Here is a 14,757-nt window from a genome sequence, read left to right as displayed (position 1 = left end):
CTATCATCAGAAATCTTGGCTGCCTGCAGAGCTTAGGGGCACATCTCCTACAAAACCTGCCCAGTCTCAGATCAGAGATAATGATTAGTCCGACCGTATAACGAACCAACACTAATACCAGCCACATAAGCTGCTCTAATTACCTCCCGCTCCTCAACGACCCTCCTAAAGACTTAAAAAAAAAAAAAAAAAAGGAAAGCTAGGCCTTATTCTCCTTGAAGTTTTCCTATCTGTAGTCAGAAATTGATGGACCAAAGCAAAGCATCTTAAACTAAGGGCACCACTAGCCTGCGCAATGACCACACATGTTGAGTGCCTCCATCTGTTGGAAAACCTCCCTTATGGATTTGGAGCCCTAATAAGGTAGCAGGTTGCTCACTTCAGCAGCACATGTACTAAAACTGGAGTGATACAGAGGACATTAGCATGACCTCTGCACAAGGATGACACACAAAATCCTAAAAAAAAAAAAAAAAAAAAAGAAAGAAAGAAAAAGAAAAAGAGAAGAGACTTGTGGTTACCAGAGGAAGGGAGTGGGGGTGGGGAAATTGGGTGCAGGTGGTCAAAAGGTACAAACTTGCACTTACAAGATAAGTAAGCACTGACGATGCATTGTACCTGATGACTGTAGTTAACATTGCTGTGTGGTACATCTGAAAGTTACTAAGAGAGCAGATCTTAAGAGTTCTCATCATGAGGAAAAACAAAAAATGTTAACTATATGAAGTGACAGATGGTAACTCAATTTCCTGTGGCAGTCATTTCAGATGCATGGATGTCAAGTCATTATGCAGCATATCTTAAACTTACCTACAGTGCTGTATGTCAGTTATAGCTCAGTAAAACTGAGGGGAAGACAAACAGCAGAAATTGCATAAAACTTACCATGAGTTCAAATCCTGTGTTATCTACTTTATTCATTTTCCATGGCTGCATAGCAAATTACCACTAACGCAGCAGCTTAAAACACCAGCCATTTATTATCTGACAGCTTGGCAGGTCCGAAAACTGAATGGTCCTGGTGGTACTCTCTGCGTGGTGTATCACAAGGCCAAACCACAGGAGTCAGCTGGGCAGGGTTCTTATCTGAAGGTTCTAGAGAAGAGTCTGCTTCCAAGCTTATTCAGCCCATTGGTAGGATTCAGTTCCTTGGGCTTGTAGGACTGAGATCCCATTTTCCTTCTGGCTATCTGGGAACTGCCTTCATTCCTTGGTTCATAGCCCCCCCTTCCTTCACCTTCAAAGCCAATAATTGTAGGTGTAATCCTTCTCAGGCTTAGAATCTCTCTTCCTCTTCTGTGACCAGCCAGAGTCCTTTAAAGGACTCCCTTCCTTTAAAGGGCTCGTGTGATTAGACCAGGTGCACCTGGATAGTCTCCCTACCTTAAGGTCGACTGATTACTAACCTTAATCACATCTGGAAAATAACTTTGGTCATGTAACGTAGCGTAATCACAGGAGTAACACCAGGGGCAGACACTACGAATCCAATCCTAGAATTCCATGTATCATACTGATGCTAGATTTTGTGCGGCACCACTGACCTTTCTTATAACCCTAGAGATACCGTTCACCCAAACATCTTAAAGTTGTCTTTAAAAACAAATACTGCCAGTCAGTGACTCAGAACCTACTTCCCAGATTACACTAATTAAGACTAGAATACCATTAAAATATATATATATATATATATATATATACACACACACACACACACACACCAGACTTTAGGAACTATGCTTAAATCCCAAGTGTTCAGGGCAGAAAGAAGTCAGTATGAGCTGGGAAAAGCTTCATAGAAGTGACATCACCCAAGCAGAGCTTTCTAGGATGCAGAGAATTTGGGTAGGCAAGAGCATGACCAGAGACAGGAAAAATCAAGGCATCGGCTGAGTAGTGAGGAGACCCACCTGACAGCCTATTTGGGAATAATGGACAACCAAACAGATGGGGGAAACTAAAGAAAAGATGGCTTTGTAAATCAGGACGAGAGTTTGCATTTGATTCAATAAGCAATCCTGAGCCTTTGAAACCTTCTTAGGTTTCATAAAAGTATGCCAAATAGTTAGAAATTGTTGGATTGGTGAGAAAAATAAGATTAGAGAAAGAATAATTAGAAAGCTATGGGAGACAAAAATTGCTTATCAACTAGAAATACACACTAACATTCTGTGATGAGTGGGGTGGGCTTTCACATCTTTAAGAGAAAACGAAGGGGGAAGAAACAAAAATAATAAAATGATTATAACTGATGAAGTTTCCTGATAGGCACATGGGGTCCCAAACACTATTCTGTCTACTTCTGCATGTTTGAATGTTTCCATAATAAAATGGGTTTTTTTAAGCCTATTGTGGTAATCAAGGAATGAAGTCCTAAAAACCTAGACATAGGTGGTGGCAAGGAAAATAGAAAAAAAAAGGTTAATTCGACAAATATTTTTACCTTGATAACAGATTTGATATAACAATGACACCCGAGGGAAGAAAAGAAAAAACTGATTCATTTGGAAATAAAATGTCTTAAAATGGAACCTGTCAACTTTCAATGAAGTTCTTCATTAGTCTGTATGATTGAAATGTGTATAGAAATTAATAATCTGTAGAAGTTAAGTTTCTGTCTATAGATCTTTGTCTACTGCACCACATGAAAAAAATGGACAGATTTTTGTTAAGTTTAGAAGATCTGTTTGGGAAGAGCAGCCTATTAAAATTATAGCTTTGTCCGTCCTATAGAAAAAATAATTTTGTAAGCCCCTGGAAGTGTCTCATTCATTTATTTTTCTTTTAGACACAGCAATGTGGTATGTTAATTTTAAAGTTTCCTACCATTGAGTCCAGAATTCAATCTCTTTGAAAATTTATCCAGGAATTTCCTGGGAACAAGAATCCAAAAGGCCAAATGCTTTCCTTTTTTCCCAAGTAATATATTTTTAGTTTTCTACAAAACTGCCATCCTGAGGATGAACAAATCTTTTTTTTTTTTTTTTTGAGGATGAACAATTCTTATTTCCATGTCTGCGAGAGCCTACAGAGGAGAATTTTTTGAAAATGTTAATGTAATTTTAGAAGGAATACATCCTAGGGCAAAAAGGGAGAGAAAGGTTTTTAAAAGATGAATGAAAGTGATATCCTGCGTAAAACAAACATTTGGAGCCATTTCAGAAAGACAGGCCCTCGATGAACAGACTCCCACTGAGACAAATAAATGCTCACACTCAAACCCCAAGTCCCCAAAAGACAGGGGCAGTTCGCCCCCAGAGCAGCCGACACCTGAGCTTCCACGAGAGACGCCCGAGTGAAGTAGCCCACACTCTTCCACAGGGGCTTGACGCTGAGGGTCTGCTAGAGAGACGTTTGGCTGCAAACACAGAGAAAAGGCCAAGGCATTAAGACACCATGAGGTTGAGAAAATAAGCAATGATTTCAAACGTATGCTCCAAATCACTTCAGCTAAGACATCTAATATTATTTCATAATCTTAAAATGTGTCCCTATTATCAGAACCCAAAGGTACTAAGCTGTTCCTACAGGAAACACATACTGGATTCAGGTACCAAGTACCCAGAACTATTGAAATCTCTACTTTAGAATAAATAGCCAGAATCCTGTCACTTGAAAAATTAACATCTAGACCTAAAACGTGATATTTCAATGGATTTTGGCAAAGTGGTTCAGTATTTATTGTCTGAAACCACAGATTTCCTGGAGTTGATCTTTCACTTTCAAATGTCTCTGGTTTCCAGGAAGTGCCTACCCTGCTTTTATCATTACAAGGTCAGATGGTCAAAAATGAAAGCATGTCCTTTATGATTATGGTGCTTTTTAGGTAGTGTGGTCAAGGTGAGGAGAAGCAAGTTCATTCACATGCATACCAGAGAATGAAATGGTTGATGATGATCAAAGACGCTTTCCTGTAAGTTTCGAATAATTAAAGTTTGTTTGACCATTACAATAATTTCTAAATTATTATACAGCCCAATAACTATTTTATTGTTTCTACTAAAGTTTGTCAACGTGAAATGAGTCTCCTGGTCAATGCCAGTTATTACATCTAAAAAAATGAAATGGAAAAATAAATAAATAAAAAATGAAATGGAGACGATAGATCACATCTTAAACCAAATATGTATAAAAAATGCTCGTAGATTCTGAAGACAGGACTACAGTGTTGCTCAAAAAGAAGTATTCATCTTAACCATTTTGTAAAAGGAGTAACAGTAGAAGACAAGATTGTAAGGCCCCTTTCCCTGGTGTAGTGGTTTAAATGGTGGCCCCCAAGAAGGCAGGTCCATGTCCTCAGAACCTGTGAACCTTACCCCATTTGGAAAAAGGGTCTTTGCACACGTAGTTAAGAATCTCAAGCTGAAGTCCTCCCTGGATTATTCGGTGGGGCCTCCATGCGATGACAAGGGTGCTGCTGTTAGAGGCCCACAGAGGAGAGACCCGGGCGTGGAGGGGAAGGCTACGTGAGGTGGAGGCCGAGGCCCGAGCGACAGGGCCACGGGCCCAGGAACACCTGCCTGCAGCTGCCGGAAACTGAAACAGGTGAGGAGGAATCCTCGTCTAGGGCCTTTGGAGGAAGCATGGTTCTGCCGACCCCTTCGTGTCGGGGCTCCGGCCTCCACAACTGTAAGAGGGCACATTTCTCTTGCTGTCAGCCGCCGGCTTTGTGGTAACTTGTTACATAGTCCTAGGAAACTGATACACCTGAGGATTAAAAACCAAAATGACCTCAGAAAAAGGAAAACAAAAAACAGATTTGGTGACTCCTGATCTGTCAACGCTGCTTCCTCTAACATGCACGCCTGGCACGCAGCAGGCATTCCTCAGGTCGCTACCTTAGCCCCCCGGGGGTTCCAGCAACTCATTCTGTTCCCACCACGTGGCCACTGTCCAGCCACACGTACTCTCTCCAAAGTCTGCATTTCCTAAATAATTTAGATTAAAGCTGCACTTAAATCATCTTCATATATACCTGCCCGGAGCTCTGAAAAACCTGGGAAATTCTGACTCAGGAAGTCTGAGGTGGGGCCGAGGCACTTGCACGTTTCAGAAGCTTCTGGAAAGGTGCTGATGCCTACCAGATGCTGAGACCTTGGCCCTAGCGCATTCAGCCGCTGGACTAGCTGTCTGACTCCCCCTCGATCCCAAACCCAGTTGGGCTGGGAGGCCAAGGGAACAGTGAGCCTGGACTAGAGGACACAGCCTACACCTAAGAAAGCTGGACACGCTTCCAGAACAATCTCCGGTCGCACTGCGCCTGCAAGTAAGGATTCGGGGTCTAGCAGAGTCCGGAGGGGACCAGAAAACAGACGAAAACCAGGGCTGGTGTAACCCTGGAGTATGAATGTATTTCTGCACTAAAAATTGTAATCCCATGTGGGGGATAAAATAGTGACACATCAAAGTATGAAATATGCTGTGAAAAGAGAAAATTAAAAAATAATAAAAAAATAAAAGAAATAAAAAATTAAAAAAAAGAAAGAAAAGAGAAAATAAAAGGGCTGTAAAGGCAAACTCAAGTATTTACTGACTCCTGTGCATCAGATACTGTGCTATTCTGACAATACTAAGGAAGATGGTCCCTCCCTCCTCTCAGGAGCAGGGCCAGGGCACCACCAGGACAGACAGAAACCTAGCAGTCGGGCCGTAGCCCCTGCGGACCCCCAGACCCCTGCCTGATCTCAGAGGAACCAGGAAGGCTGGGGCCGGGGCCGGGGCGACAGCACCCCGAGGTCACACTCACCACACAACTGATGCTATCAGGACGTGCATGTCAGTGGTGCTGAGTTTAAGAAGTTGACATTTATTAAAGGTTAGAGGAGTCGGCGGAAATTCTCCTCTCCTCATTATGTAAAAACGTAGAAAGGATATTAAATGTTACTGATTTGATTAACAAATAGAACTGGAAGCTTTGGTCTCTGGACTTTGAGGGGATTCCTTACTGAAATACCAAACTACGGTCCTCGGGTTAGTCCTTTGCAAAAGGAACCACCTGATTTTAAAAAGAGCACAGCCAGGGACACCCGGGGTGGGGGTGGGGGGCTCAGTCGGTTAAGGATCCAGCTCTTGATTTCGGTTCAGGTTGTGGCCTGGGGGTCGTGGGATGGAGCCCTGTGTGGGGCTCAGCGTGAAGTCTGCTTGAAATTCTCTCTCCCTCTCCCTCTGCCCGTTCCCCGGTCCTTCCCTCCTGCTCAAATAAATTTTTAAAAATAAATGAACAGGGGTGCCTGGGTGGCTCAGTTTGTTGGGCAGCTGGCACTTGGTTGTGGATGGCTCAGGTCATGGTCTCGGGGTCCCAGGGCCCCACTCCACGCTCAGTGGGGAGTCTGCTTCAAGATTCTCTCTTCCCCTCTGCCCCTCTCCCTGCTTGCTCACTCTCTAAAATAAATAAATCTTTTAAATAAATAAGGAGTACAACTACGCCCATTTTCATTAACGTACCATTGATTTCACGATTAGATTACGTGGCTGAGTCAAGTTCAAAACTCTATTAGCTCATTATTGCTTAATAATAGAACTTTGGTGTCCATCGAAAGATGAATGGATAAAGAAGCTGTGGTCTATGTATACAATGGAATATTACTCAGCAATTAGAAACGACAAATACCCACCATTTGCTTCAACGTGGATGGAACTGGAGGGTATTATGCTGAGTGAAATAAGTCAATCGGAGAAGGACAAACAGTGTATGTTCTCATTCATTCGGGGAATATAAATAATAGTGAAAGGGAATATAAAGGAAGGGAGAGGAAATGTGTAGGAAATATCAGGAAGGGAGACAGAACATAAAGACTCCTAACTCGGGGAAACGAACTAGGGGTGGTGGAAGGGGAGGAGGGCGGGTGTTGGAGGGGAATGGGTGACGGGCACTGAGGGGGACACTTGACAGGATGAGCACTGGGTGTTCTTCTGTATGTTGGTAAATTGAACACCAATAAAAATTAATTAAAAAAAAAAAATAATAGAACTTTGGCTCAAACCTGACTTCTGCCCAGAATCGGTGATCCCAACCGGCATCGGCACACACTCATACCTTCATACACTCATTTACCCCATTGTTTTATGAGCTCCTTGTACGTGCCAGGCACTGTAGCAGGCACTAGGTTGCCGTTGAGCACGTGGTCTTGCTTTCTGCGGGGCTCATTCCTTAAAACAATACCAAGAGCCACTCCGCATACCTGGGCAGCAGATCCTGCTCATCAATCACAGCGCCCTCTCTGGCCAAGCCCCGGGCTGCTTGAGCATGTTCCTCAACATGCCTCTCATGAGAATGCTACCGTCAGGGCTGGAACCCGAGATGAAACTAATTGGCCATCCAGATGCTAACGAAACTACACTGAATCACTGGTGATTCCCCCAAAATACTATTGTCTTGGTTCACATCATCTTCTGTTTCTGTCCCTTTCGCCAGCCCCTCCTCCCCCTCTAGAAATGTCCAAATCAACACTTCTGAAGATACAGCTCACATGCTCTACCTTGAAGTCTCCCTACTTACTTCTCTCTCAAAGATACTCTCCTTCTGAATCTCTAGATTTCTCCTTTTATGCTACCTAGCAGAGCGCATGCCTTGTTTCCCACATATACATCTTAAGAAATAGGCCTTTTGTCTTTGAACGCCTCATATTATCCCTTATACAGCTTTGCACACCCAAACACACACAAATCCTATGCCTGCCAAGCACTGCTTCGATTAATTATGACAGACCTTGAGAGGCAAGCTCGCTTGAAAAAAGCTCACTGTGTAGCTATGTTCCACAGGGGCCTCTCCTTTCTACTGTTCTGGTTATCAGGTTGCAGTGCAACGCAATGGGAGATACTGTATACAGAATTTGCATATATATACATAGGTAGACTTTTCCAGAGAAAAGATTCATGACTTTTACCAGATTCTCAAGAGCTTTTAAGAATACAATGTATGTGCAGTAACTGAAGCTAACAGACGTTGGGGTGTTAGTTCTCACACGTCAAAATGGCATGTTGGGAAGGAGAAGGACCCCGTTTACTGCCCTTCCCAGGCTGACATCTCTCGGGGTGATCCCGGTCATCTCCTGTTTTTCCTGTGCTCACTGTTCCCACAGAATAAAGAATGAAAAATACGGGATCCCTGGGTGGCGCAGCGGTTTGGCGCCTGCCTTTGGCCCAGGGCGCGATCCTGGAGACCCGGGATCGAATCCCACATCAGGCTCCCGGTGCATGGAGCCTGCTTCTCCTTCCGCCTGTGTCTCTGCCTCTCTCTCTCTCTCTGTGACTATCAAAAATAAATAAAAAGTTTAAAAAAAAAAAAAGAATGAAAAATAAAGTCACAAACATAAAGGCTTTTCTGGCACATAAACTTCTAAATGATCAACATTTAAGGCTTCGTGATATTAAGGCTATTAAGGCTTCATGATATTAAGGCTATTAAGGCTTCATGATATTCTCAGAACCTAATAAACCTCTATGAACTTGGCAAAGAATTTTTTTATGTTAAACTTTATATACCTTTAGGAATCATGTTCTTAAAAAAAATCCAAATTAAAATATATTAACTAATTTAAAGGTATTCAGATTAATAATTAATAGCACTTTTTCAACCTAGGGAAATATAAATAAGGGACTGGGAAAAGAAATGCACATCCTTAAAATGAAGAGTATTATTGAATTAATGTTTATTTAAATCCATGCATGAGTTTTTCCATGAGTTCACATCACAGCCGTATTTACAGATACCAAATAACTATAACTTTTGTCCACAAGACATACTGGGTCAAACAATGTGATCGATCCAAAGGTCAACTTTTTTAGTAGGATTTAGCTACGAAGACGATAAATCAGCCAAGCTGCTTGTGGGACTTCTCATTTAAGGAAAAAAAAAAAGCTTTTTAATGAATCAAATTTATTACAGTGAATTAGTGTGCAATCAAAACCAAATACATTCCTTGGGGTATGCCAGAGGTAAGCAAAATAATATTAATAGAATCAAGGTTACTAAAAAATAAGGCGTTTTTTTCAGAATGGTAATATAAAACATCATGCTGTGTTATCACTACTTGACAATAAAAAAAAACAGTAAGACACGTTTCAGTATTGACTTTTTGATGTTCCCATAAAGGTAAAACAAAATTCCACCAAGTAAATTATAAATTCTAGAAAGAGAGCACAAAGAAGTATTCTCTTTAAGAGCATGCAATTCCTTACAAATGCCATGCCTCACCTCCACGCATGAGTAAAAGCATATGTACAATTCAAACAGAGCTCGATCAGCCACTAGGGGAACGATTCTCCATCTGTTTCCTTCTACAGAGATGGTAGATGGGTGATTACACAGCTCTTCTGAATGTGCAGAATTTTTTTTAAATAGTGACAGTTCACTTGTTCTTCTCTGTTTTACTGATTTACATTTCAAATGTGGCCATGTTAATGACCAAATATGTACAAACAAAAGACAAAAACAATTATATACAATTTGTGAAAATCGAATTTTAACCATGGTACACTTCATCTAGTCCAACGCCTAGACGCTTTCCAACGCCAGTAACGACTATCAGGTACTTCATCAGGCCAAATGAAGCCTCACGACTACACCCAGATTGATTTTTTTCCCTTTCAAATGCATTCCTTTTTCGTAAAAACAATGTTTATAGTTTACTTGCTTTTCAACTGGCAATAGCTACACGAGCAATGCCCTTTGCTACAAAGCAAAGCCTTGTCCTACCCAAAAGCTACTGTTAACTGAAGTCGATTTTACCATTCAAGATTAAATTCAGATGTGTAGATCCCAGATACCTGGGTATGAAATATTAAAATCTGCCAAGAGGAATTAGGTATTTTTCTCCTTTTCCTTTAATATAACCCACTATATAATAGTGAACTAAATATGTTTGTTTCATAGAAACAACTTACATTTGCCAATACAGGGCAAATGGTCTATGTACAGATACATTAGGACTGCCTAACTGACAGTGAGTGTTGCCGACCAGGCTCCAAGCCAGTGGAGCTAATACGGTGGAGCTCTCTGCTGAATAGACTTTCCCTTCAGGATACGTCGGATCTGGAAGAGAAATAAATAGATTTGTGAGGTTTCTTTCTTACCCTCAAGGTACCGTATTTCCTTCAGAATTTGATCCCTTTTTTATACACTCTACACCACTCCTATCAACTTGGAAGTAAACAGATGAAGAAGTACGCAACAATACCTGTCCAGATTTTAGGGTGACTTTAAAAACTACTACTGTAACTCCTTTCAAGCTTATCAGAGCTCTTCTATAATGATCTCGGAGTACAAGAAAGTACAGCATCTCCATTAAGAATTATCTAAAGTTGAAAATCTCCAACGATGTCATCCTTTCCTAATCTCTACTCGTACTATTTGTGAGAACATTTCACGTAAGGCCGTGATTATGGCATATTGTGGTATCTCACCCATATCAACGTCTACTTCAACTAACAAGAACCCAGAATCCACTTCATAAATATACAGGTTAATCTTTAATATACTTTAAAAGTGAGAACAGCTGTCATGAGATCCAATTAAAGCATCTGCACAAAGGGACGCCTGGGTGGCTCAGTCAGCTAAGCGCCTGACTCTTGATTTCAGCTCAGGTCATGATCTCAGGGTCGTGAGAGCGAGCCCCGCAGTGGGCTTGGGATTTTCTCTCTCCCTCTCCCTATCCCTCTACCCCCACCCCTGCTCATTCACAGGCACTGTCTCTAAAGTAAATTTTAAAAGCTTTAAAAAATAAATAAATAAAGCATCTGTGCATAAATGTTCGAATCACAGGAGAGCCCCTCGGTTCACTCAGAATCTAGTGATTGATTTTATACCCCAGTCTGACAAATGTCATTATCTATCTCCTGGCCCACAGCAGATTAAAAGTGACCAATTGGAGGAAAGAAGATTAGGGCAGGGGACGCCACTGATAGCTGCTGGGATGGGAAACACGATGACCAGAGCCTGACCACAGAAGCAAAGGAGAAAACCCTCCCCCCAACACACAAGACACAAAAACACAAAAGCAGAAAGGAAGAGTAACAGAAGAACAGGGAAGAGCCAAGCGGCTGCCCAACTCTCATCCCTGAGAACACCGATGGATGGCTGCACACCACAGTGAAGCAGGAGCAAACACTGGGGGCGGGGGGCGGGGGGCGGGGGGGGAGGCCTGCCATTTACTATTATTCGATGATGATTCCTATCTGTGCAACCTCTCCAGCTCCATTTTCTCAGCTGAACCTTCACACTGTGACGTTTTTGGAACTATTAAATGGTGTAACAAACAGGAGAACTCTAGAAATTATCAAGAGATTCACTTGAAGTTACAAAGAGCGCCACAAATAGGGTAACAGCCTGGTCACAGTGAGGGCTGTTGACTCAAAGAAAAGGCTAAACTGTGTTCTGTGTAATTTTGTGATTATCAAAGTTTGTAACGGCCTGCCCACAGCCACAGTCAACCTCATTTACCTCAAGGAAAGATTTCCATCAAAAAATCTTACGTTCTGAAAAGACTCAGTTCTCGTTATCAGTTAAAGTTGAGTCATGTGAAGCTTCAATCCCCAAAGACAATATATCACCGTATGATGAGTAAAGCCTAACTTTGTTTCAAATATCTGTAGGTTCTAAATTATATAACCAACCCTCCATTTTCGGTTTAGTATCAGTTAGTGGACAGAAACAACTAGAACAGGGAATGTTTACTGAGCACTCACTACATCCCCAGGACTATCCTGAACGCTCTACAGAGACGGAATGATAGAACTTCACTCACGATCTGAAGACCCATCACTTGTAGACCTAAGAATCTCTTTTCTCGATGTCTGCAGGAACCTTGGTGCCTCCTCTTTCATCAGCTTCCAAATCTCAAACTATTCTGACTTCACTCTAAACCCAACTATGTGTTAGGAGAGGAAAGAATGACCTTTGACCATTCTGGGTCCCTAGATAACATTCAAATTTCTTACTGTTTCTTTAGAATCAGAGCAATTGACTCCACAGTTGCTACAAAGACACTGTGAGACGCAGAAGCTGAGAGGGCACCTCTCAGAGCACCCGCTGGCCTCTGCCCTACACAACCTCGTCTCCCTTTATGTTTCAGGCCAAGTGCCTGAAACGATTTCCTCTCCCTTCTGTCACCCTCACCTGTTCTCCCACGGGACCATCAGGAACCAAATGCACTGGCTGTTCATTCTCCAAGTTCCGAGTACTTGGGTCTGCTCCCTTCCTCATCAACAGCCTAACTGCATCCAACTGTGTCACCCGATACTGAAGGCTGGCAGCAACATGGAGGGCAGTGTTTCCATTGTAAGCCTGAGGACAAAGAGATAAAACGACACCTCTCAGAGAGGGAGATTGCCAGGCAAGCAGCTCAACAGCTCGAAGACAGTATAAAAGAGGTCATTCCAAGTCTAATGCAGTCACCAAAGCTTTCTAGACTTACCTTTGCATTCACAAAAGACAGGCAACTGGGCAGCTCCAAAAACAGGCGAATGAGTTCCAGATTTGCTTCTTCTGCTGCCAAATGCAAGGCTGTGCGACCACTTTTACGATCCTTAAAAGAGGCAAGGGGGGAGAACAATGAACATCCAGACACCACATCTGGATACGCTTTCTACCCAGGCTCACAAGTGTCTGACTCACTCTTGGAGACTAACCACGAATGCTCCCAACCCCACAAAGCCTTCCTTCATCCCAGACTAAACGAAATCTCTTATCCCTCCGAAATTCCCCATCAATTTCCTATAAATCACCTATCATCGTCTGCTTTTATATACAGGGTGGCCACAAAACGTAGCAGCACAGCCGATACTATTTTATCAAGTACTGTAATGCGATACAATAAAACATTTATTATGTATTCGCCTGTGTTTCCAGACTTGGTGGCTACCCTGTATACACATACAATTAGCTGCATCTCTCACCTCTTTGGCTTCCCAAGGTCTAAAGTAGCTTCTGATTCAAGCATTCTTCCCCCAGAGCTCCCAACTCAGTGCCTTGTACATAAGAGACACTGAGTAAATAAACCTCAAATTTGAGAATAAAATATTTTCCAGTTTAAAAACCAGATGTAAGTCCAGACCCCACAATGATGGAACAACTCTTACAAGAAATCACTACTTCTTGTGCTTAGTATGTGAAAATGGAAGCCAAAATAACAGTATCAATTTCAGGCATTTTCTTTTCCTTTTCTAAACAAAGACAAATTTATTTCACAGCTCAATGATCTTTTGAATAATCATCCACAAATTAAAAGCAAATTCAGAAAGCTGATGATTTCAAAATCTAAGCTTAATTATCCATGCATTGCTACTCACTCCATTAATTTAAAAAGAGGGAAAATAGTTTTAATTTATACTCGGGAACAAGGTCTTTGGCTACAACCCCTTTTCTTCCCTATCCTATCTCCAACCTCTTCTGAGAACGCACCTTAGCTTCCACTGCTGCTCCCATCTGAATCAGACATTTGATGGTGTCAACCAGACTCTTGTTCTTCAGTAAAAGCTCCTGAACTTCAGGTGAATGGGGCTGTTGGTTTCTCTGAAGCTCATGCACCACAGCATTGTGCGCCACAACCGCACAGTGTAGAGGAGTCAGGCCTTAAAAAAAAAAGTGTAATAAAGCAATAAAGCAGTGGTCAAGTACCCGCCAGGTCTTTCTGTTGTTCCACAATTACACACCCTGAGGACGGTCTCTACCATGACCTACAAATGGGCTCTCCGAGAACTGGTAAGGCAATCTGAATATTCCCTCCGTGGCGTCTCAGTGCTAATTTTATCTGTAGAATATTTTAGCTTTAATGGCCTCCCTTCCTTCTTGGTATGAAACTTAATACCCTTAGAACTGATGGGTCCCACTCTCTAAATGGTTTTTCATCCAATAAAATTTCTGTTCTTACCATCATAGTTAGTTGCCTCAAGATCCAAAAACTGATTGCTCTTCACTGCTCCCTTCTGAATTGCCTGCGAAATTTTAAAAAATAGACACATGTTAGCAAAAGACAAGTTACACAAATACGTACTTACGGGTATTGCCAAGAAATGAGTAAGCTGACTCAAAGCAGGTTACTGCAACAGGCTACCTACATCTGGCTTCTCTTATCTGAGCCCTATCTCTTCGGCCCTGTGATAGCAGCAGCTGGCTCGAGGCTCTTACCTGAAGCACCTGGGAGTGACCTTTCTCGGCACAGACGTGCAGGGGGGTTCTTCCCCAGCAGTCAGTGGTGTTCACCTGGGCCCCAAGGTTCACCAGATCCTGCACGATGAGATGCTGATTGGCAGCCACTGCCACCTGAAAGGCACTCTGTGGACATTCAGATGGAAAAAAAGATTTTGTTTAAATATGTAACACTAACCTCATGAGGAATATGAACCAAAACTAAGAACAGAAAATAAATCCTATTAATAAGCTCAAAGATACTGTAACACAAGGAAATTAACATAAGCCTAGGGTGTGGCTTTATTACACCCAGTCTTTGGTCAAATAACTACAAAGTTAACGTTAATAACTTCAAGCTTGATGATGGCAAAGAATCAACATCTCAAAGTTAATATTAACTCAACTCCCTCGGCTGGGAGCTCTAAAATGACCCGCACATAAATATGAAACTTCTCAGCGTCCTCTTCCCCATGACATCTCTGCCATTTCACTCGGACGAGATCCTCACCTGTCCATTGTGCTCTTTAATATCCAACATGTGAAGCGCATTCATTTTTCTTGCAAGGACGTAGGAAAGTGCCCTCCTCCCCTGGGCAACAGCAATATGGAGGAACCTGGGAAACAAGGAA

General features: G+C 42.2%; 1 protein-coding gene and 1 non-coding gene across 3 annotated transcripts in view; one reads left to right on the top strand and one right to left on the bottom strand.

Moving 5' to 3' along the window:
- Window positions 1-371: 371 nt before the first annotated feature.
- On the top strand, window positions 372-478 carry LOC112913824 (U6 spliceosomal RNA). The gene has a single exon (XR_003233741.1). It is a non-coding gene; the product is annotated as a U6 spliceosomal RNA (small nuclear RNA).
- Window positions 479-8,634: 8,156 nt separating this feature from the next.
- Window positions 8,635-14,757, bottom strand: part of NFKBIZ (NFKB inhibitor zeta) — a 29,009-nt gene continuing 22,886 nt past the window's right edge. For both annotated transcript variants that reach the window (XM_025989989.2, XM_072722272.1), the window contains exons 6-12: window positions 14,637-14,742; window positions 14,126-14,272; window positions 13,869-13,932; window positions 13,400-13,569; window positions 12,414-12,524; window positions 12,116-12,283; window positions 8,635-10,033 (exon numbers count right to left, since the gene is read on the bottom strand). In XM_025989989.2, the coding sequence (XP_025845774.1) occupies window positions 9,980-10,033; window positions 12,116-12,283; window positions 12,414-12,524; window positions 13,400-13,569; window positions 13,869-13,932; window positions 14,126-14,272; window positions 14,637-14,742 (820 nt within the window). In that variant the 3' untranslated portion in view covers window positions 8,635-9,979. The remainder of the gene's footprint in view (window positions 10,034-12,115; window positions 12,284-12,413; window positions 12,525-13,399; window positions 13,570-13,868; window positions 13,933-14,125; window positions 14,273-14,636; window positions 14,743-14,757) is intronic.

This window comes from Vulpes vulpes, chromosome 1, assembly GCF_048418805.1.
Source record: "Vulpes vulpes isolate BD-2025 chromosome 1, VulVul3, whole genome shotgun sequence".
Lineage (NCBI taxonomy): Eukaryota > Metazoa > Chordata > Mammalia > Carnivora > Canidae > Vulpes > Vulpes vulpes.
The sequence above is the reverse complement of the archived record's forward strand: the minus strand, read 5'-3'. Positions and strand labels throughout refer to the sequence as shown.